Source organism: Malaya genurostris, chromosome 3, assembly GCF_030247185.1.
Source record: "Malaya genurostris strain Urasoe2022 chromosome 3, Malgen_1.1, whole genome shotgun sequence".
NCBI lineage: Eukaryota > Metazoa > Arthropoda > Insecta > Diptera > Culicidae > Malaya > Malaya genurostris.
In genome coordinates this window covers 180,618,141-180,642,280 of record NC_080572.1, presented here as the reverse complement: position 1 = coordinate 180,642,280, position 24,140 = coordinate 180,618,141, and the positions used below count along the sequence as shown (strand labels likewise).

The 24,140-nt window shown below is 37.2% G+C and overlaps 1 protein-coding gene across 1 annotated transcript in view; it reads left to right on the top strand.

Moving 5' to 3' along the window:
• Nucleotides 1–24,140, top strand: part of LOC131434407 (uncharacterized) — a 1,178,250-nt gene that overhangs the window by 277,139 nt on the left and 876,971 nt on the right. The window contains exon 3 of the mRNA XM_058601081.1: nt 11,951–12,199. Coding sequence (XP_058457064.1) covers nt 11,951–12,199 — 249 coding nt within the window. The remainder of the gene's footprint in view (nt 1–11,950; nt 12,200–24,140) is intronic.

The following is a 24,140-nucleotide window of genomic DNA, read 5'->3' as shown; positions in this document are numbered from 1 at the left end:
GGGTGTAAACGATGAAAAAATCATCATTTTTGCGAATTTTTTTTCCAGAATTATCGTTCAACAAAATAAATTCAAATGTTTTGCATGATAAAAAGCATCATTCGAACAATATTTTGTAATTTTTTCGTGGAAAAATATTGAGAAATAAGTCGGTGAAGAGGTATTTTCGAGAACGCTTCTTAAAAATCATGTTTAGCGGTGTCCACTGTATCTTAGCGCAGACTAATCAGAGGTGAACAAATGAACGCAGCATAGTTAGAGTAGAAGTTTTTCTAGACCTCAACGTTTCTGTTTGATTCTTCAAAATTTTTTGAATTTTTGGTGGTTGTTCAAAGTGAAAACTATGATTTTTCACGAAAAAATCCATCATTTTGTAGCTGTTAAACCTCCCCAATGTTACAAACAACGAAAAGGAAAACGTTGGGGTCTGGTTTTTTATATGTAGAAAGTGTGTGCAAAATTTGAAAAAAATTAGTGCAGTAGTTTTTGAATGACGATGGACACGGACTTTCAAAACTTGCTTTCGAAGAAAACGCGTTTAAAGGTTTTTGTCTATAAAATCAATGGAAACAATCGGCCTAGCCGCCCCTTAAGCAAGACTTATATTCTGACATCATTTACATTCCTACTTTAATTGACGACAATTCACTGCATATTGCATTCACATATATTTCTCAGAGATAAATTAACGTTTGAGCACAGATAATAGTACAAGAAAGTCAAATCAAGTGAACGAGGGTGATACCAAAGTAATTGAAACCTAAGCCGTTGATTTAAACCATGGTAGCGATGCTCATGTGCTTCATGTAAGGTCATTTCACAGCGATTTCGGTCTTCAATCGCTTCATTAATGCGCGCTAATACTGTTTTTTTCTGATTCGAGGTAGCTCTCCAAAAGTATACTATGCCGATCCCAGAAAACCGACATTGTGATCTTTCCGTCCCATTGAGACGCCCTTCGAGGCACTCGTGCCGCTTCGAAACACTCGTACTGACTTCAGTCTATTGTCGGGTAATCATTCTGTTTTCTGACGTATAATGATGGATTCAGCCAAACATTTACTCGAAGTGCGCTTGCCCTAAATAAATATGTGCGGGATCCAGCGGCAGGATATCTTTCTCATCTGCAGAATCTTGCTTAACTAAAGCATGCTTGCTCACTTTCTCTTTCCCGTCGTCCAGTACAATTTTATGTATTATTATTATTGTCATTTATTTTACCCCGGATTAATTCTCCATTTTATGTGGTTTTGATTCTGTTCTGCTTCGTGCTTTATTGGCAGTGGAGTTTTGACCATCACGTAACTCTCAAAACCTCTATCTCACGGTGTAATCTACAGGATCAACAACCCCATAATATATCTAAATTTTTTTTTTCGTTTCTGTTTCTAATTTTGGGTGGGCCAGGGCCCCTCAGCTCCTTTCCCCCCACTTGGGTACGCGGCTGTCGGTAGTATTTAAAATGTTGAAACCGTTGAATCATGTGAAATAATATTTCAATTTAGTGAGTATTCTCATGTCAAAAAAAGAACTAATGAGTTCTGCATGATAGAATAAAACAATTAATTCACTTGAATAATATTTATGCTCATTTTCCTTCAAAATAAGATACAAGTTTTCGTTTCGATAGGATATGTCATCGTGCTAATTTTGATCAGTGTATTCCATGTCTTTGTACGATCATTTCTAAATATTTCATAATTTTGACATTTCCAATATATTTTGCAAATAAGTGACAAATAAGTATTGAAGATATGTTAAAATTGAGATGCCAAAACTCTTGTAACGCTTTTTAACCCCTATAACTTACGAAAAGTAACACATATAACGCTTCGTAAAACACAAAACCGATGTTACGCCTCGTAACGCTTGTACCTTTTAAAAATAAAACTTCTTTATAGAAACGAATGTAACGCTTTGTAACACCTTTTATTTCCTAAAAAGTAACGCGTGTAACACTTCGTGAGGCCTGTAATTCACAAAAGAGTAACGCCTACAACGCACAAAAAACTAACGCTAAAAACTTACACAGAGTAACACATGCTTCGTAACACCTGTAACTTACAAAAGGTAACGCTGCGTAACACCCAAAACTTACTAAAAAGTAATACTTGTATCTTACAAACGAGTAACGCTTATAACGCTTCTTAACGCCTATAGCTCTCATAAAAGTAACGCACTTAACGCTTCATAATGCTCAAAACTTATGAAAAGTAACGGATGTAACGCTTGTTAATTACAAACGAATAACGCTTATAACGCTTTGTAACGTCATAACTCACAATCTTGAGCTATAGTGCTATAAAAAGTTTTCAACAGAAACATTGTAGAAAATATTAGAAATACCATTTTGAAAATTTTGATGTTAAGGTTTTATTTCAAGAACAAAATTTGAAGCACAACATTCTTTCAGAAAGTGGACTTTCCATATATAGTCCCAATAGGTACATAAAACTTTTTCTAAAACACCAAATCAGTCTAACGAACCGTTTACTAGATATAGCTTTTAGAAAATTTTCGAGGAATTTTTGCTTAGGCCCTTCTCAAAAGTAAGGTTAGAATTAAAATGGCTAACTAACGATGTAAATTGTCCTTCGTGGTCATAAAGAATGCTTATGCAAAATTTGTGCCAAATACCAAAATACAAAAATGAAATTTAAGAAAAAAAATCGGCAGAAAGAGATCCAATGAAAATTGGCGAAAAATTCGCCACAGAGACTCGAACCGGTAGTTTTTCCCATCCGGAGAAATCATTTTGTCAATTGAACTATCCTGCATATGAAACACAACGTTGGTTAGTTTTCCATTTTGACCAACAGAATGATGAGTTTTAACAGCTTAAAAATAAAAAAAATCAAAAACGTTTCTTCGGACAATTGATTAGTAAGTTAATTTTCAACATAAAATATAAACTCAATAATTTGTTTACAGTGCATACTTTTTCTGTCTACTATTGCCGAGGATAGCAAATCAATCGTACAAAGTGATAAAAAGAGAAATATTATTGAGAAAATTATAAAAAAACAACGAAACGCGCCTCTTGAGCCAATTGATTATTAGTTTAATGTTAGCCTAGAGTCAAAATCTTCCTTCCTGTTCATCTGAAGAGAAATAATGGAGACGGATGTTTGATATAGTCAGAGTGAGATTTGTGATACGAGGTCAGTAATTGGTAGTAACTCAGTACGAACTTCAACCGGTGCGTGCACAGTATCATGCTCATTGTGTCGCGCTACTTTTCGAGGTTGTCTTCTGAAATGTGTTACAACATGTACCAAGGAAATTTATACCGTTTTTGTTTTAAGCGCTGCACAGTGTAGCTATTGATTGTTAGAGTATTTCCACGGTAAAGAGAAGATTGCGGGTTCGAGTCCTGTCTTTCGCGAATTTAACCCAGTCTTGACCCTAACTCAAACGTCAAGCTGTTTGTTTAATGCTAGGTTTGAACTTTGTTTCAACGATATTGAACTGAATTCCGGGTTACTTTGGAACCTGATTCCTATGTAGGATTTACTCAGTTCCCAAGTGAATTTGAAGTCCCAATTTAAAAAAACTTCACTGGATCAGGTTCATCAAGCGAAAACGACATACGTAACTAGCGATGCAACTAATTTATGTGTTTTAGGCTTTGAAGTTTTGTATTTGTGTAAACTATGAACCAACTCCAGTTAAATTACACGTTATTATATTATGAAACCAGTAAACAAGTACAATTCAAGTAGTGCTGGGCTACTAGAATTGCTATTAGTATCGTGCATACGTTTTACAGTCGCCTATATCATGAATATGTTTTCATCGAGTAAAATTCGCACGTGCAGAATAAATTTACATTTGAACAGTAGATCATCTAAACATCATATCTTGACCCCAAAACTAATGACGCCCTAAAAACTACTTTGCGCGTCAAAATTAGCTCCTTATGGTTACCAAATGAAACCAAGGGATAGTCTTTTGAAGATTCGTTTGTTCGGCGGTGGTTACTTTCAATGTTTCTTCATCGAAACGATCTCGTGCCAGGGAAAATCCGAGCGCTATGCGCCATAAAACTATGACTAGATTTTGTTTTTGCGATAAGCACCAAACGGAAAATCCACCGTCCATAGCTCACTAACATTTAGTTTATGAATGAAGCCCACCATTGGAACATGGTTGACTATTATGCCGGTGTGTTGGTTCATCCATGTTCGACTAAAACCGCCACCACATGAGCGCGCGATATGATGAATTGAAGGTAATATGTTTTAATCAAATTAATTACGCCAGGGGAAGCGTCCGTGAAAGCTTTGTACCGATGACCCACGTACGGGCGAGCACCAGACCTTATGCTCTCTCACGTCGACTATGCTTTCGATTAAACTTGTACGTTCTGGCGGTGACTTTCAAATCCAACCCGCAAATGCACAAGGGGAGGGGATCGGAACGAGAGAGTGTGACGAATTAGGATTCATACCGCCCCCACCATTCAGTAAACTTATGAATGATGCGTCTGATTGGGTCAGTGGTGCTTACGTAAATCAACTGAATGGCGGTAGATTTATGAGAATCCGCGTGAGATTGGGGGGAAATTGAATGAGCTTCTTGCAAGCTGCTCTCGGAGTGTGAATGAACGAATGTGCTGGAATAAATAGACTTTACATGGGTTAACCGCAGCCACGTGTCTGATATTTATTCGGATGTTGGCAGAACTACCTCATTGAACTTGACTCTTACCGAATTGAATTTAGTTGGCCAAATTAACAAACATTAAAATAATGAATGGAAGATAATAAATCGGTTGAAGAATAGTTACATACTTAGAATAACATGAATATTACGTGATTACTACACATCGTACTTTCTGATCTAAGGACAGGGTGTTACATGTGTTGTAACCAGTGTTGGTGATTGCCGATAATTTGACAGAAGCTGCTCGATATTTATTTGTATTGTATACAACATTTTCAACCGGTAGAAGATGCTACACGAACTCGTATCTCTCAATGCATGAACCGTCAGATATTTTTTCTACATTTCTTCGCTCCACCTCATACTTTGAGTATTTTACTAAAAGAGAATCGCAAGTTGACAATTATCGCAAAAAATCGAATCGATGATTCGACATTGATGGTACTCATACTAGGTTGCATTATTTCAAAATCCTTGTGTGAAACATTCACATACATTTTCATAGACACAACTTACACAAAGGTTATATGCACATAGTTAAAATAAGCGGCAATAGTAAAATGATTCTATCGCAATTATCAAATGCCCATATAGAATCGGATCGCGAAACGAGAATAAGCGACCGTTTTTTTTTTTTTTTTATTTAAAAGATGTTTTTTTATTCAGGCCTATTTGCGTACAAGCTTTACGTGGCCGAATTAGCCGATTTTTTAAATAAACAATGTTTTGAAGTGGATCTCGTTGTCACTCTTTTTCTAGGAGGAGAAGAGCTTCCATTTCCCTCCTGCGAGGGTTGAGGGGCACTTTGTTCGTGGCTCGTCTCGTCCTCCATTGCCGCATCGGTGGTTTTGTTGTTGATTTCCGTCTTCTTTTCGTTTTCCTTGTTGTTCGCAGTCTTGAGCTCGTTGCTAGTTGCTGTAGGAGCGCCTTGTTGTACATTGGTTGCAGTTGTTGGTTGGTTTGATGGAGAAACAGGAGTACTACGCTCACTAGTTTTCGTTGTTGAACGGTTGACCTTGTCTTTGGTTGAAGATGTTCTTTTCGCAGTTTCAGTGCAAGGTTTACCGTAATGTGCAGGTTGTTCACAAAACTGGCATGTAACCAGCTGATTTTCATAGGTAATCAGCGTTTTACACGAAAGTGTCCCACCTTGACCACAAATGATGTAAGATGGAATTGCCTTACGTAGATGCATACGTACCACTCGCACGCCATTCCGGATACCGGGGAAAAAATTCCGCCATACTTTTCTTTCGATGGAAAGGATTTCACCGTACCGCGACATATTCTCCCGAACGTACTGATCGGTGACCGCCGGGGGAAGGTCATGCACGCGTACTTCTATGGCATTGTCCACCATGTGCACAGGGATTTTGTATTCAATGTTATCACATTCAACACTGTGCACCTCGTTGTTAACCGAAGCGAATGCAATTGCATCGCTTTCACGTTTAAACATAATGTACACACAGTTAGACGCCTTGTTGAATTGAATCTCAGTTACATTATTAGCGTCTAGATGCATTCGTTCTTTAAGTAAGATTTCAATTTCATTTGCTGCTGGTCTAACTTTGCAACGCTTGAAATCTATACAAATTGAATTTGGCCTTGTTGGCCAAGTTTCAGGCTTTGTTAAATCGTATTTGACCATTCCGTACACTCTATTGTTCACTGCACTGTATTGTCTTTGTTTCTTTTGCTTCGACCGCAAACGATTTTCGACTTTGTTGGCTGAGATGCGAGCACGAACTGGAAGCGACCGTTTGTTGCTTCAGAGAGGATCCCCACAGCAGCGTGCTAACTCATGATGCTCAGACAAGTCATCGAGAGAAATTCGCTCTCGCACTGGTGTCCATTCTTAAATGAACCGTGCCGGTTTTTCGTTGCTGCAATGATATTCGTCTCTCTTTGATGACACTGCAATCAGTGCACTGATTGAATCGTGTAAAGAGCTGCTAGAGAGTGTTCTTTGATACGATGAAAGCCATCCTTGGTTGTACCATAAAGTAAAATACTGTGTTTGATGTAATTCAGCACATAAGCTTAAGTACGTTAATGTGAGTTGAAAAGGCGGTAACCTAGATATAACAAGATTATAACATAGCTATTGAATTAGTTGAAATTCAGAATTTACTTTGCTGAAAAAAACTTGTTTTTAGAGAATATGTTTAGTTGGCGAACTGTTTTTAGAGAATGTGTTTTGTTGGCGACACAAACCAGCAAAATTTCAATCCAACACGAAATTCTTATTGGCAACTAATTTTGTAATTAAATTCAGAAAACCTGACTATATCTATCTGTCACTGCTGAAAAGACAGCACAAAACGAACAAAAATGAAATGGGTTTTATTAACAAGGTTATTAGCCAAAATCTCATGAGAAGTGTCAAAGCAAAACAATCCATTAAAAAGCTAAAAAGGATAGTTTTGTTGAAACTGCTTGCATATTGTTTGAATGTTTTTTTGCATGTGTTGCGATATATCCATATTTAAATTTCCAAACCGATTTGTGAAAATGCGGGAAGTCGCTATCGTATTTATACTTGCCAATATAGAAAAGACAACCGCGACGGTAAAATTCTTCTCGGTAGTGGCGTGCCATCTGGTGGCTAGTAGTCATTACAGTGTTAACGTTTTTTCGGTGACAGTGCGCCATGTATAACTGCAGATTGCAGAAACCAATTGAACCATTTAATTTATAATTCAACTAAAAAATTAGTCGAATGAAAATGAAGTGTGCCTTTGGTAAGAAATGACAGCACGTTTCATTGGTGAATTCAACTAATAAAAGTACGGGTGTGTAATGCCAGAGACATAACATGTCGTGAATACGACTAAACCTGATACTCTTTCTTTATACTTTCGAATATCAATTAGTGGATCGATTTTGTGAATTTTGCCAGCTTTCCTCTTTTTCACCACTACACGGAGAACCCACAGAACTCAAAATTACAATATTGCACGTCCTGGTTGTTTCAGCTAAAATGTTGTTGATTTAACTAACATATCTGTTGATTTTGTCACAACCCTTCAGGTAAACTAAATGTCTGTATTCGAATGCAAAACAAATATCCTCATCATTTCACCGTTGAAAATTAGCAATAGCAAATGAACATCATTCATGTCAGTTACGTAGTGGGCGTTTCATTTAAGTGAAAGTATGCAGAAAAACATAAGAGTTGAATTGTAAAACAAGTTTTCCGTGTACTTAAATAGATATTCCTACAATATAGATGTTTTAATTTCATCTGCAATATATTTTTGGACAGTTTATGTTAACATAAAAACGTTTAATGCTTTAAAATTACTGCTAAAGTCAAGTGATAGTATTTGTATTTTCTTGAAAGTGCATCTGTAGCATTAGGCTTATCAGAAACATTCTTGAAAACGGAATTGAAAAAGCTCTCTTAGCAAGCCACTCTGACTACTGAATTATTTTTTGCTTTCATGCATACAGGTAGCTTTGTTGGGAATATGTCATTACTTAGTTGTACGAGTAACACCTAATCGAAACATCTCTATTTCCCTTTAGGGTGTACGTCATTGCTCAACAGTAATGTTTTATTACTCGTTTGTGGTGCGTGTCTTTGATGGGTGTCATTGCTAAACTGGTAGCACGATAAATAAAAAATGACAGTTTAGTTAAAACAACAATCGATTAGTTGTACCAAATTTTAACCAATCAAATTCAGAAATAACAACTAACATTTTAGTTGTTTTGCGATCGTTGGCTTTTGCATGTAGAATTTGAAACAATACACCTAAACTAAAGTACAGATTATTTACATCAAACATTTTGACATACAATTATATATTACGAAATAGCCAGTATAGTTCCTTATGATATAAACGATAATAGCGAACTTTGCACTGCGAAAATTGCACAAAGCTAATTAAGCTATCCTAGATTTGCACTACACTGATGGTTTAAATTTCCGATTCGCAAAGAAGCAATTTTCATAGTTCTTTAGATAACATTGGGAGCCATTAGAAGGGCTGGTTTTGCATCAATGCAAACGACCAGCAGCCGGATGAAGCTATCAATCTTCTTAAAAGGAAAACTGGATCTGCGACCTGTTCGTTTAAGGTTTTGTACCAAGCAAAAGGTCTGCGTTTTCATTGCCGACTGCTCCTCCTGACGACCGAAATTCAAATGAAAGCACGACTGAGCGTTTCAAGCTTTATATTAGGTTTGCGATAAAGTTCTGCCCATTCTTGTACAGGGTAAATTTTGAAAAGGCGCCCCATAGTAAAGTAAGTCGTATTCACGACAAAATAGCCATTTCAACTAATATTTCATCATTATTAAGGGAATGAGAAATAAGAAATCAAAATTAGTAAAAGTAAGATATATTTAGCTGTATTAAAAACTAACTAACTAAAATAAAAAAATCAACTTATTTTGCCCCCAAAATGCTGATTTCGATCTTTCCGTGTAAGAAACATAAACGAAATAATAATAAAACTTTTTTTTCCTATGCACTCAATCACGAGATCATCAATCAGTATACAATACACTAAGGTCTTTTTGACGCTGATTTCCGAAGTTACGTGTTTTTCTTACGCGAATTAAAATCAAATTAAAAGTCATCCGACACTTTGAAAATTTTCGATTTTTATCAACAAAATATTTTTGGAGCTTACATCAGATCTTGACGTTTCATGCATTTTTATGACATTCGGAATGAAAAAAATTCTTTAGTTTTGCATTTTTCTACGCGGAGTTAGGGGGATTACGCGGCTGCGTCGATTTTTTTTAGATTTTACCAAATCTCGACCTTTTATGCAATTCGGAGACATTTGGAACCAATAAAATAATTCGATTTCGGAAATCTCTAAGTCGATTTTTTATTTTTTTTTGAGATTACACCAGGTCTGAACGTTTCTAAGACATTAGGCATAGAAACAATTCTTCAAAATTCCGAAGTTGCGTGGTACGTATCCCCCGCGTAAAAAATGGCTATTTTTTTAGTTGAATTCACCAATTAAACGTGCTTTCATTTCTTAGCTAAAGCACAAACGTTAACACCGTAATGACTGCTAGCCACTAGATGGCACACTACTACCGAAAAAAATTTCAGTCGCGGTTGTCTTTTATATATTGGCAGGTATAAATACGATGTTGTATTGGAGAAAAGGACATAAACGAAACATAAACTTCTTTTTGAAAATTTTTCTTCTAAATCGCTGTTTTCTTCATTCGACTTCGCGAAATCGACTCTCTCACTGAAAACTTTGACATATACAATTAGAGTGCAACATTCGAAACTCACTTCACTGTTCCGCGTAAAAACATTATTACGCGCAATCGCTTCAAATGCGTACAAATTCTGAATAAATACACTTTCCCTTAAGAGTTTACGTCATTTTTACATATCGGTTTAGAAATTAATATATGGATATATCGTAACACATGCAAAAACCATCAAAACAATTTGCAAGCAGTTTCAACAAGACTGTCCTTTTTAGCTGTTTAATGAATTGTTTTGCTTTGACACTTTTCATGTGTTTATGACTGATAAACTTGTTAATAACCAAATAATGATTTCTTTGTGCTGTCCTTCAGCAATGATGGTGATAGATAAATAGAAACAAATTTTCTGATTTTAATAACAAAATTAGTTGTCAATGAGAATTTCGTGTTGGATTGGAATGTTGCTGGTTTGTGTCCGGGATATTCGTCAACTCTCACACATTCTCTGTAAATAAGAGTTTTTTTCAGCAAGTAAATTCTCAATTTTAACTAATTTCATAGTTATTTTGGAAATTTTGTTGTTAAAATCAAATAATTCAAAAACTGTAATACGAATTATGCGCAGAGCTAATTTCGGTCGTTCCGTGAAGCGAATGGAGCTCATGTTGTACCGAAAGAGGTGAATCCACCTAACTGCCCGGAGTTGTGACCTATGGAGCGGAATTGGACACTCGATTTTTTCATTATAAACAACAAGCTATCACTATAGAAAAATTTCGAAAAATTTGGACAAAAGCAGCTTAATCGGTCTTGGATTAAATTAACAGCAAATTTTTTCTACTCCAAATTTAGTCTGTACATATTTTGTCGCGAGCTAGCGATATTCACGTTATAATCGTCATATTAACAACATTCTTACATCATTTACTTATAATTGGCAACACAATTACACGTATTAATTGAAGATTGAAAGAGGTGTATGAACTTAAATCTGGAAGAATTTCGTTACACTCTTGTTTTGTGATATTTCTGAAATTGCACTCAGATCAGTATGTCGTAACGAAACACGCAATCCTACGTCAAAAATCAACACGATTCATGGATCTGCGGTATTTAAATTTCTATTTCCTAACCTTTTCGATTGTTAGCATTGATCCTATGCACGGGTAGTGAACCGAACATTGATTGAAAGCAAAATAAAGCTGAACGAAAGAAAACATTACAACTCTTACGAAACGATCGAGAACAGGCGGAAAACTACTCGGCTCTGGACGATGATGACCGTGTCCCGGGCGCGAGAGATTTTCTCGTACACCTAGAACCGTGCCCGCGCACGGAAAGAACTCAATTAGATAAGGGATAAAAGCAAACTGCAATTGAAATCAATATCTTGTCACGTGTCAAGCATTTGTTATTGAGTTGCGCTGTTCGCTGTTGTTCCGGAATTTACTGCATATGGCCTTTGGCAGTGACCATAACGTTCCGCCGCCGTGGACAACATTAAACGCAACGCTTTGCCGACTGGGCGTTAGAACACCGAGCAAACCAAACCTTCTCGACGTTGGTGGTCCGAGCCGAACCAAACCGAACCGAGATTGAGTGAGGTATTTGTGAGATTTTATTCCCTATTTTACGTTGTGCCTTGCATTCGTGTAATGATTCGGGTAGTTAAACTGCTTAATACATAATGGGCAATCAATTTTTAGTCATCGTTCGGTGTCTTTATTTTTAGTTTAAGTTTTAGTCTAAGTGGTTTCTATTCTAGCAAATTATTTACAAGTTTCGTAACAAATAATGCCCAACTTCTAGAGTCAATAGACGATTCGAGTGCAACATCTAGGCGGCACACTCCAGTTACGATTCGCGGAAATTGCTCTGGTTTCTGCTGAACAAACAAGTTGAACCACTTACTTGGAGCCGTCTCCGGTCGACACGTTGTTTTCGTTTTCGCATAGCCACTGGCCAAACAGACCTCGGTGTAACAATTTGCATCAGTGAACGCATTTCTCGTGATAAACGTTCGCCTTATTCACTGTGTACTGATCTTCTTCTGTTCTGTTTTTTTTCTCTTCCCGTTTCTCCGAACAAACAGATTCCTCTTTCGTCATCGCCGATGGCGACCGGCAATTTATCATCGAACGGTATTGAGAAGTTGATAGACCAGCACTTTGGGCCACTGTATCCTGATTACGTGGACCACACGCGGCCGGTGCTGATCCGACAGGCCCGCGATCTGTTGGTTTGTACCTTCCACGGCGACCTGGAACGGTTCGAGAACGGCTTCCTCCGTCCGGCGGCGGATATCGTGAGCGGATTGCGGTTCGCGTATCTTCAGGGAACGGTAAGTGTCGATGTGCTATATTTTTTCGAATGAGCTCAAATTGATTCTATAGTAATGACGGCATGAGGATGTAGGGTAAATTACGTCCATCTTGACATATGCCCGTTTTGACGTGTGCCTGTCTGGTGCGATCGGCATCGGAATGCTTTAGTAGGAATTTTGCCGAGGAAGTCCTTGGGTCAGACCACTTCAAGCCGGAGGAATAGTAATTGCATACGCAAATCGTTTGCCTTAACACTCCGAATACCAAGGGGGTAAAAAGTGGGAATACTAATTTTAACTGACTATATCTTATATTTTTTGTCGTGAATACGACTTACTTTACTATGGGGTGCCTTTTTAAAATTAACCATATGACAGAATGGGCAGAACTTAATAGTGAATATCTCAACTTGTATTAACGGCAGCAACATAATTCTTTTACCATTTCATCAAAACTATGATCAGGAATTTAGGATAATATTTTGAACAATGTGAGATAACCACAAACAACTCAAAAATTAAGTTTTCTCAAACTTTGAAAACAACACGGAAAACTCTTTACTTTTGCTTTGCTTTTTCGCGCAAGGACGACGATTTTGAGGTAGCCAGGCATATATTTTGAACTAGAGGTGTGCGAAACAGCTCATATTGGTGAGCAGCTCCGAACCGATCAGCTCACCAAAATGAATCGATTCGATTTATCAGCTCATCAGCTCATTTAGATTCAATTGATGGTTAATTTTGTGACCTGTTTTTCGTGCACCGTATGAGGTAAGATTTATTGCTAATAATGTCTCATTCAATCTGTTAACAAAAGATAGATACAGATATGCAAGAAATAACTAAACTTGGTGCTAACATTTCTTCTCGTTTAGAACTCGCTCTTCAAGAGCCGAAGATCCGTTCAACTCGTAGCTTATTCCCCCTTTCACAATGCGGCGAACTGGGTAGCAAATGAGTAAGTTGATGAGCTGCGGTTCTTTTAAAAAGAGCTGTGAGCTGTCAGTTCACTTTTGTGATTCAATTCATTGGAACAGCTCAGGAGCGAATTGCCCATCTCTATTTTGAACTCACTGCGTATAAAAGTGAAACCGTGATCGAAAATCGATCAAACATCGCCATAGACAGCTCTCCGGTTGTCTTCTACGAGCTCTCTTCTGACCACTTTCCAGTAATATTGGCGTTGGGATCTTCACCAGAAACAGTGCCTATTCAACCTCGGAGGAACTATTATCGCACCGATTGGGTCCAATTTCAACATATCGCCGACCAACTTATTAATATCGATTTGCCACTATTCCCCGATGGAAATCGATGCGGCCCTATCTTCCTTCCAGCATTCAATCACAGTCGCTCGTGATAGGACGGTTCCAGTACAACATATGCCGAGTTCCTCTCTTCAAATCGACAAATCTGATGTCACCCCAGGACGCAGCTGAAGGAATACCTACAATCACACCAGTAGAGAAGGCAAATGCGCTAGGCCAGCAGTTTGTGTGTTCTCACAATTTAGGACTTAACATTGTTAGTCCATATGAAAGAGCCATTGCTGATAGCGTAGCTGAGGTTGACCAATCAGACAGCTTGGTTCCTGAGGAAAGTAGAGTCACTGCGAATGAGCTGATGGCTTTTGTGAAAAAATCCAAAAATATGCAGGCCCCCGGTTTCGACAACACATTCAACATTGAGCTGAAACATTTGAGTATTCGCTCATTTGTCTTCTTAGCTAAAATTTATAACAGGTGCTGGGAGCTTGGTTACTTCCCTTCAATGTGGAAGTTAGCCAAAGTTATCCCAGTTTTGAAACCGGGGAAAGATCCTTCCTTTTCCAAGAGCTATCGGCCCATCAGCTTACTCTCTGCCCTATCCAACCTGTTTGAAAAGTCAATACAAAGGCGAATTCTTGCTTTCGCAGATGAACAGGATATATTTCTGGAAGAACAGTTTGGGTTCCGGAAAGGAAGATCCACCATCCACCAACTCACAAGGGTTAACAACGTCATCCAGCAAAACAAATCAGTGTCCAAAACGACTGCCATGGCAATATTGGATATTGAAAAGGCATTCGATAATGTGTGGCACGATGGACTGGTGTTCAAACTGCATCGGTATAATTTTCCCATGTATCTTATTAAAATTATCAAAAATTATCTTGCAGATAGAGCATTCCAGGTTTCTCTGAATAATGCACTTTCAGAAAGATTTACTATTCCTGCTGGTGTACCCCAAGGAAGTATCCTAGGTCCCATTCTATACAACATTTTTACATCAGACATCCCACCTCTTCCGGGTGGTGGTGTTCTGTCACAATTTGCTGATGATACTTCCATTCTTTACAAAGGTCGTGTCATTAATGTTCTGAAGAATAAACTACAGACAGGTCTGGACGCTTTACCGGAATATTTTACAAGCTGGAAAATTGTGATCAATGCAGCAAAAACTCAGGTCATCTTGTTTCCACATTCAAGATCTCCAAAACTTGTTCCATCAGACGAATGCCGAATCCGATTCGGTAATGAGGTCATTCAATGGTCCGATGAAGTTATCTATCTAGGACTTACCTTTGACAGTCATCTGATATTCAGGTCACATGTTGACAAAATCGTTCAAAAATGCAGCATACTCATTAGGTCTCTGTATCGGCTGATTTGTAGAACATCTAAACTATGCCTAAAGAATCAGATGGCTGTCTATAAACAAATCATCTACCCCGCAATTGAATACGCAGTCCCTGTTTGGCGGGGCCGTGCACGAACACACAAACTTAGGCTTCAGCGCATTCAAAGTAAGATCTTAAAGATGATTCTAAATCTACCCCCTTGGACAAGGACTAGTGAAGTACATGAGATGGCCTCACTGGATATACTAGAACAAAAATTCGAACAATACTGCACGAAATTTGAAGAGAGGTGCTCAATCTCTGAAATACAAATAATTCAAAATTTGTACGTATTAGGTTAGGGATAGTTATAAGTAGGTAGACATTTTATAAATAATTAAAATAAATATTATGATTAAACATTAGTATGTAAAACAAGAGTAACTAAAACACCTAATATTAATAACGAATCGTATGAACAACAAAGATGAAAGGCCAAAGGGTCAAAACACTTGTACTGTAAAATGTTGATGTAATACACAAAAATAAGATTAATAAACAGATATTTATGCAAAAAAAATGCGAAAATCGATCATTTCTTCTTGTGCGTTGGATGGAAGCAGACGTCGCACAGTGGTCCAAAACTGGAAAAAGACGGTCAAAAGTCTGTACTGACTTTCACTGATTTTTAAGAGCTAATATGTCTTCGAAGAAGTTTTACAAGCTTATATTACGCTTCTTTTGAAAGTGGCACCTTAATTTTTGTTAAGGGGGTAGTACCAATTTTGAATAAAATTTTTTTTCGCAAAAAAAAAACATTTTTTTTTCTATATCATTTTTAATAAAAAACATTTGAAGTATTTTTGCTGAAGATATAAATAATGTAAAATAAATATTTTTCAAAATATATTCACTTTATTTTAAAAACAGTTTTTTTGGATTTATCTACGTAGAATCTACCTCTATTACTTAAATATCTACTACAAGTGCTCATGCTTGCACGCGCAACTTAAGCAAATTGTTGTGATTTTTATTTTGTTTACTTTTTGACAATTAACAAGATTAGACAAAACCTAAGTGAAACTCGATGCAATTTTTTAGGCCTTTTCAATGTTAATTTTAAATATTGAAAATCCGAAAAATTATCAAAAGTTCAACACATATTCAAAAATGGAAAAATGTTTTCCAAACAAAATATGAAAAAGTATTGTAAAAATACAAACCTTTACGAAAAGATTTAATTTTTAAACGTGTAAATAAATTGAGTTATCGCGAAACAACACGTTTTTTAAGACGGTTTTTTTTATCGTGCGACGCTCACTTAGAGAAGTGCGAAGCAGCTCATAGCGGTGAGCAGCTCCGAACCGATCAGCTCACTAAAGGGAATCAGCTTATTAAGATTGAACTGAAGCACTGTTTCGAGCACCGTTTTTTTTGCGCCGTTTTTCTTACTCCGTTTTTTTTTTCATATGCATGATCGAAATCATTGATGCACAAAGAACAATGCTATGCGAACTAACTTGTCTGCGAATTATTATTATGTCATATTTGAAAATATCTGCAAAAGTGGCATCCCTGAATGTACCTTAGCCTACTGAGTGAGAGGTAAGATTTCTAATCGACAATGGCTCATTCAATCTGTTAAAGAAGGATAGATACACATTTGGAAGAACGAACAAGAGCTCATGTACACATTTCTTCTCATTTATAACTCGCTCTTCAAGAGCCGAAGATTCGTTCAGCTCGTAGCTAGGATATTCTCATTGGAAAATAAATTGGATTAAGAATATATTTTCCTATAGATATTGTAAAAGTTTGCTGCAATAAGTTGCATATTTCGTTTCGCCAAAAGGTTTCCTAGGTAAAAATAGATAAAATGATGTATAACTTTTCCAGAAAAGAATAAACCTATGCATTACCTTCTACAAAATTATGGGATTTTATATTTTCTACAATTATTCCAAACAAAGTATGTATAAAAAATAACTTGAAACAAGTTATGATTAGGAAACTAGTTTTAAGGGGGTTGTCATAATACAATATCTAAAACCAACTTTGAAAAGGCCTAAAAAAAAGTACCCTCGAGTTCCACTTAGATTTTTTTTTATATTTTTGGGCATATCTTTTCCTCTAAATTTTGTACAAATCAGCTGCATAAAGTTGCATATCTCGCTTCGGTGTAAGGTTTTATCATAGGTAAAAAAAAGATAAAATGTTGTATAACTTTGTCAGGAAACAACAAACATATGCACTACCTTCAACAAAAATATAGGATTTTTTATTTTCTTCAAGTATTCCAAACAAAGTATGCATAATAAAATAACTCGAAACAAGTTATGAATAACAAACTGATTTTAAGGGGGTTGCCATAAAAATGCTTTGTATATCCGAAACGGTGCGACCTAGACTTTTGGTATATTTGACAAAGTAAATTATTTTCAATAGTTCTAAAACTTTGTAGAAGAAAAATTTTTTTTATCTCTTTAGAAAAAAAGTTATGGTTATATTTTTTGTCAAAGTAGGCCATGAACAATTAGAGATAGAATCAAATTACGCGGTATGCATTAAACGAACGGTTTGGCAGCTACTGATTTATGTCCACGTTTTTATTGATTCGAACCACTGTGCGTCGTGGGAATGATTTAATCAACCAGCAGCTTCGGATAGTGCAACCTCAAACGCTCAGGTCATGCTCTCATTTGGACTTCAGTCGTCAGGTGGAGCAGTCGACAATAATGAGAGCAGACCTTTAGCTTGGAGCAAAATACAACGGAAAATGGACACCAATGTGGAACATTATGCAAAATCAGCCCTTCTAATGGCTCTAAATGTTACCTAAAGAACTATAAAGATTGCTTATTTGTAAATCGAAAATTAAAATTAGCAGTGTAGTGCAAATCTAAGATAATTTGATCAGTTTTTTTGCAGTGGCAGTTTTATTAGTATTCACGACATCCAGTTATGTCTCTGACATTATACGCCTGTATTTTTTTCGTGAACACGACTTACTTTACTATGGGGCGCCTTTTCAAAATTTGAAAAAGTTTTTGATCGTGAATATTTCCTGTTGTATCTAATGAATCAACATAATTCTTGCTACATGCCATCGGAAATATGATCACAATTTTATGATAAAATATTCAGTTGTGTGACATAATCTCAAATAGTTCAAAATTAAACTTTTCTGAAATGTTTGGTATAAACGAGTATCAAAGATGAGGCGCGTTTGCCTTTCTCGTATTTTGAAAGCTCATAGCTCAGTGATCTGTAGAGGGATTTATATAATCTAACTACCAATAGAATCGAAAATTTTCAACTAGAACGTGTATTGCAACAACATTGAAGTTTTTCACTAGTACACTATTGAAAAACCTGTTTGATTTAACCCATGACAGCACCAGCCAATCAGAACGCGAGATGTCTGCATCTATACAAGAGCATCCATATAAAAGTTGAGTGATTCATTTTTCCTACCATTTGCTGAGCAACTGTTCCCGAAACAAGACACATGAGAGCAACATCGAGGACCTGTCGTCTCACTGTTTCCCGTTCTGCGTACAGGAAAGGTATTCTAGCAAAGGAGTTGTCCATACACCGCTGCCAGCAGCAGGAATAAAATAAAATGTGATGTGAGAATGGCACCGAAAACCGGTAGAAGAGCAGCCAAAAAGTCCAGCAAGGCCCATTCAAAAGCACTTTCTAGTGCTAAAGATAATCTTAAAGAACTAGTTGAATTTTGTTGCTTTCCTACCATTTTCCGAGCAACTGTTGTCGAAACAAGATACACGAGAAGTTTAAATAATTTGCACCGTCACTAACACATTCAATTACGAACGGCAATGCGAAAGTGGAAGTGATGATGTTAAACACATCTTTAAACTAGTATACAAATATGCCGTGCGAAACAGAGTATACAGATCAATATGTATTTTTGTCGTGAATTCTTTAGTATGCGGCCGAAAACAAAAATGAATAAATTGTTAGAACAAAGGTTTCCACTTAATTTGCGCATTCTACTTTCCAGGCGTATCAGAACTGGCTAAACTTAAAGCAATCCTAAATATTTCTTTATCACAGTGATGTGGTCGTCCTGAAAAGGACGGGGTTTTCAACTCCTCGTCGTAACGGATGGCCAGCTACAGATGGCGAGGGATGATTTTCGTTTTCTTGTCACGGGTAGCGTTACTGGCCAATTCCAACACTTCGGCAGCCAAGTACTCCATCACTACCGCCAGATAGGCTGGTGCACTGGCACCGACACGCCTTGACCCTAAGATTGGGAATAACGGTTTAGAGTCCAGTTTAGAAAATTGTTTACGTTTTTTGTTTTGCCGGTTTAAGTGACGGTGTACAATATTGAACACACTTTACCCTATAATTCCGGAACTGGGAGTCGGATCCGGATGAAATTCAGGAATTCCGTATGGAACCACGAGACCTTTCATTTGAATCTAAGTTTGTCAAAATCGGTTTAGCCGTCTCCGAGAAAACCTAGTGAGATTATTTGACACACACACACAGACATTGCACAGCTCGATGAACTGAGTCGAATGGTATATGACACTTGGCCCTCCGGACCAATTTTCACTAGTCGGTTTTTCAAGTGATTGCATAACCTTTCTATATGAGGAAGGTAAAAAATGGAAACGCTTACTTTTGCTGGCCATATCTCAGCTGTTAGATGTTCGATTTTGAAAATTTGTTTATCTTTAGACAGATACGTCTATCACAACATAAATGGAATAGAAAATTTTTCTAAATTCTAAAATTTTAGAATATTAGAAGTATTCGAAGGTTGCTAAATACAGCTAAGCATTTTTGTACACCAATCGATTGAATTTGATACCAGCTATGATGTACGGGAAAAAAATAGTTTAAAATTTTAAAATTAAAATAAAATTGAATTTGTTTGACACTTAGCATGAAATTCATATCGAACATTTAGGCATCGTAGATCACATCTCGATTGAATATCGCTTCAATTTAAATTTTTTACAGGAAATTCTATTTTACAGGAAATTAAAATTTCAAGAAATTTTGTATTTTTACAGAAATTTTTGAATCTTAGACTAATTTGTGACTTAGCTAAGCACGCTTTCAAGAATGTTCGTGTACCAACCGACTAAATTTACTTTCAGCTAGAATTCCAAAAATTCTTTATATCATATTTACCAAAAATCTCAAAAAATCGATATTTTTTCACAGAAGTTTTTAAAATTGTAGAAGTTGTAGGCACTTACGTGGATTTGACGTAAGTGCACGTCTAAGAAATTTGCTTACCAACTCAATGAACTACGAAACATTTATGTGTAAGTTTTCGAATAAATAATTTGGAAAATGTAAAACAAACACCTATGATCGTTTATGTAGATTGAATTTCATATAAACTAAAATTTAAAGAAAAAAGTAATTCTATATATACTAAAATTCTAATAATAATAAGCACTGGACACTTAGTTCTATACTCAATATTTATTGACTTCGTATATCGTGTAAGTAATGCTACGAAACTTCCTCGGTCATAATTACAGTATATAAAGTAGAAGCAAATTGAGGATCCGAGGGTCAAGAGATAAGGCGCAGGTTTCACTCGTTCTCACTGAGCTCATACAAATACAATCCAAAATGACTTATTGCGCAGACGAAACATTATCGTTGATTCGTCTAAACATGAAATTAAGCATCTTCTGGTGTTGGTTGAACATATCCAGCAGTAGTCCAATGCAAATACGTTTCACCTGTGCTTATTGAAAGCTAAACTCTAATTTTACTCGATCGACGGCACTCGGCTCGGTGGACAGTTTTTTTTACCAAGGGAAATCGAGCTTTTCCGTTCGTCCAGTCGGTCCGAGACTACACCGTACAAATTATCCAAACGACAAGTGTGAAATGGCTCAATTAAATAACAGTTACAGTAATTATTTTATTACCCGATCGTGTTGATACTGAGTTATGAACGAACAGCGACTAAGCGGCACTTTGGCGAGCTTTGGCATTGCGATCATATTTTGCCGTGGGTATTGATTTGCAGATATTAATTATGGTGGTTGCTGTTTGTTTGCAAACTGGTTGCACTGAGAAACGTCTGCACGACGGAGTACGTGAGGTTATTTGCTGTTTGTAATCAGAAATCTAATCGAATCAGTTGGATTTTTTTTCTCTTACTTTAAGACCACTTCCGTAAGTGCTTTGGTCAACTTATATCTTGAATTGCGCAACATCCACTCTGCAAAAATGCATCCACTTTATTTCTCAGCCCTTTTGTTAAACTTTCCTCGTCGTGTTACGTATTTCCGCACGGTCGCGAGCGAACGTTCAGTCCTTGAACAATCTGGCACTTACTATTTCGACAAATCCTCACATCATCTCAGATTAAAATTGCACCGGGTACAAGATTAATTGCTCCACTCTATCACTGCCGTTTTCGGCACCTTTTAGGGCATCCCCGCGGAGACTCGTCACTCGGGCATGACAGCAACAGCGGTCCGAAAGAAAGGTGCGCAGGTACGCTCTAGCTTTTAAGGTTATTTTTCGGCGATGAATGAAGCATAATCACCTGCAGACGGGAAAAGGGTTCACCGGGTTGGGTACATTATTTGAGTTGTACAAGAACTTCGGGGCTTGGAGATATTTTTATCGATGACTATCCGAAGGTCAACTCGATGTTGGCTCGATAACTGTGCTATTTACTTTGTCTGTTCGTTTCATACTTGAAGAAGCATAAAAATCGGAGCTTACATGAACGAATAAAATTTTACTCATGTAATTACCAAAACACATCATAACTTCACATTGATGTAAGTACAATTCGGCTAAATTTAACTTCCACTAATTGAAAAGCCTATTTGATGCCAGCAGGCCAGCATCCTTTCGACGAACCTAGATTTCGATCTCGGATAAGGCCCGCCAACCGACTGCCCTACACTTTGGCAAGTGCGTTCGCAAAGCCTGTGGCCATCTCCAAGCTCACGATTGAGTTTCGAAAGCTGCACAAAGCCGACGAATTTTAAAATCGAAATTGAATTTTGACTCGTCTTGCGTAGCTCGGAAAGGTTTTCCCTTTCTGTTGAAATCGTAGCAACCAACCGAGTGAAAAGAGAAAAAAAACCAACGGCTTGAGGCGCGACACGCACGATGCTTAAACGAATTGGTAAACAAAAAAATGCTAGGTTTAAAATAAGCCAGCCAAGCATTCCGTTTCGAATGGGATTGATTTTTTCAAAACCATGAGCACAAACGGAGATTCTTATCTTTGGCGGAACTTTCATGTACAAACGGGACTGATTGTAGACCGCGCTTTCCGATGGTTTTTAAAATAATTAATCACAGGTTTACTGTACAAAACAGAACATTTGTCAGGAACAAAGAAGCTGTTCACTGATTTTTTTTTAGCTAAGTAGGAAATAGTTCATGTCTGGTCGTGCTCACAGGTTCCTATCTCATGCTTCCCCGTGTGTATATGATGACAATTGATCAATAGACCGGTGTCGACTGGGTGCTATCGCCTTCTGCGTTAGTAGCCGAATGAGAGAATGCTAATTGGTTTGTATGTAATAATTCATTTGAATCGCGAAAATTATTGAAAATCCTTCAAATTGGTCAAGTATTTCGCCTTAACGTCGTAAGACGTAAGAATAAATTTTTGTGTGTATAAATAATAATTCTATTCTTCTCAATAGTGTGTAATGCAGGAGCGTTTGTAGAAAAAAATATTCAGAAGTGTGCGCGCGATTTTCACTGAAACTGATTTCGCATGGCAATAAAAAAATCAGCTGTGAAAAGTTCACTAGCGAACACTCTGCTCCATGATATTTAAGAAAAAAGTTCGCATATTGAATATATCTGATATGATTCTCGAACAGAAGTTTTTCGGGAAATGAATTTCCATAGCCGTTGTATCTCAACCCTTTGGAGAACACATGATTATTAAATTAGCCAATGAACAATACCTGAACCTTTCTGAGAATATTCAGTGCGCGTAGGCTGGTTTATAAAAAGATCAATAGTGGAGATTTCTTTCGACACTACCGTGATGGTGGAGTAATATCATTAATAAAAGCAGCAAGTGTAATGATAATAAAAATAATCACAAAGCATGTTATGCAACTGATTAAAAAATATTAGCTATGCCATGCCATTTAGCTTGAATAACGTACGCAGAAGTAACAGGAGCGCAGACTATCGCTATTCCCATACTCAGAGATGTCTATCTCCTCTGTGTGACGAAGAGCAAGCAAAATTTCTCCCCTCGCACTGACAACTTCAACGAGAGCTCTTCTCTTTCACATTTATACACCGCTGTTGTGTAAGTGTGCACGCATCATGAGTGCGTTTGTTTATTTCCTTTTACCTCTTCCAATGAATCGCACCAAAGTGCTAGAGCATTAGCTAGTAAATTCTCTGAGGAGGATGCAGATACTTTCACAGAGGTGTACACGCCGGTGAGCACTCTGCTGTATGGTTTTCGTAGATGAAGCGTGGACACGCAAAATCAGCAAAATAAAACAATTTATCGTAAAATTTTCGGTTTTCCTTGCAAATTTTTCATAGCAAGGCCAGATCTACTCTCTTTTAATTGAAGTTCACAGAAGTGTTCGCTCACAATCACGCGCCAGTGGTCACTTGGGTGTATTTAGACGAGAGCGCGTGTGAGCGATTCATGCGAAGAGAATGTGTTTCACTCGCGCCAGCTGCTTTAACCACAAGCACACACTCAAATGCTGTCTATTCGACACTGAGAAGAAGTGCGCTTTTCTCTTTGTGCGGTGCTTCGTTTTTTTCATCCTTGGTGTGGCAAAAATCTGACTCTAGCGTGTATAACTCTGGTGAAATGCCATCTCTGCCCATACTGTGTGATCGAGAATTGCTGACGTTGCTGCGCTCCTGTTACTTCTATGACTCAAATTCATGCTCAATAGCGTTTTTTGTGTTTAATCTAATTAGTGCAGTGTAATCAGCCAGCTGGAATGAATATTTAGGGGTTTTGGTATCTCATGGATACCGGTTTGTGCAAAAGTACACATGACTAAATTCACATAACACATGACTAAGTGACTTGTAAATAGCAAGCACTTTACGTCTGCTTAGCGGATTATGTTGATCCGTGATGTAGCATTAGCAGATCAACAGAATCTGCTAATTGCACTGATGAGCCGAAGGAGAAACGTAAAAAATTGGATGTTTGTTCATATTAACCACTCTGCTTGCATCGAAAATATTGCAGTCATGTTGCGGCCCAGTTGCTAATTAACTTCGGTGTCGAACTAAAGCGTACTGGAAATGTAGCATCGAAGTATCATCGGAGACTCTTCTCCCTTCTTATTATCTCTTCAGAGATATTTGTTTGGATGAAAATTCGTC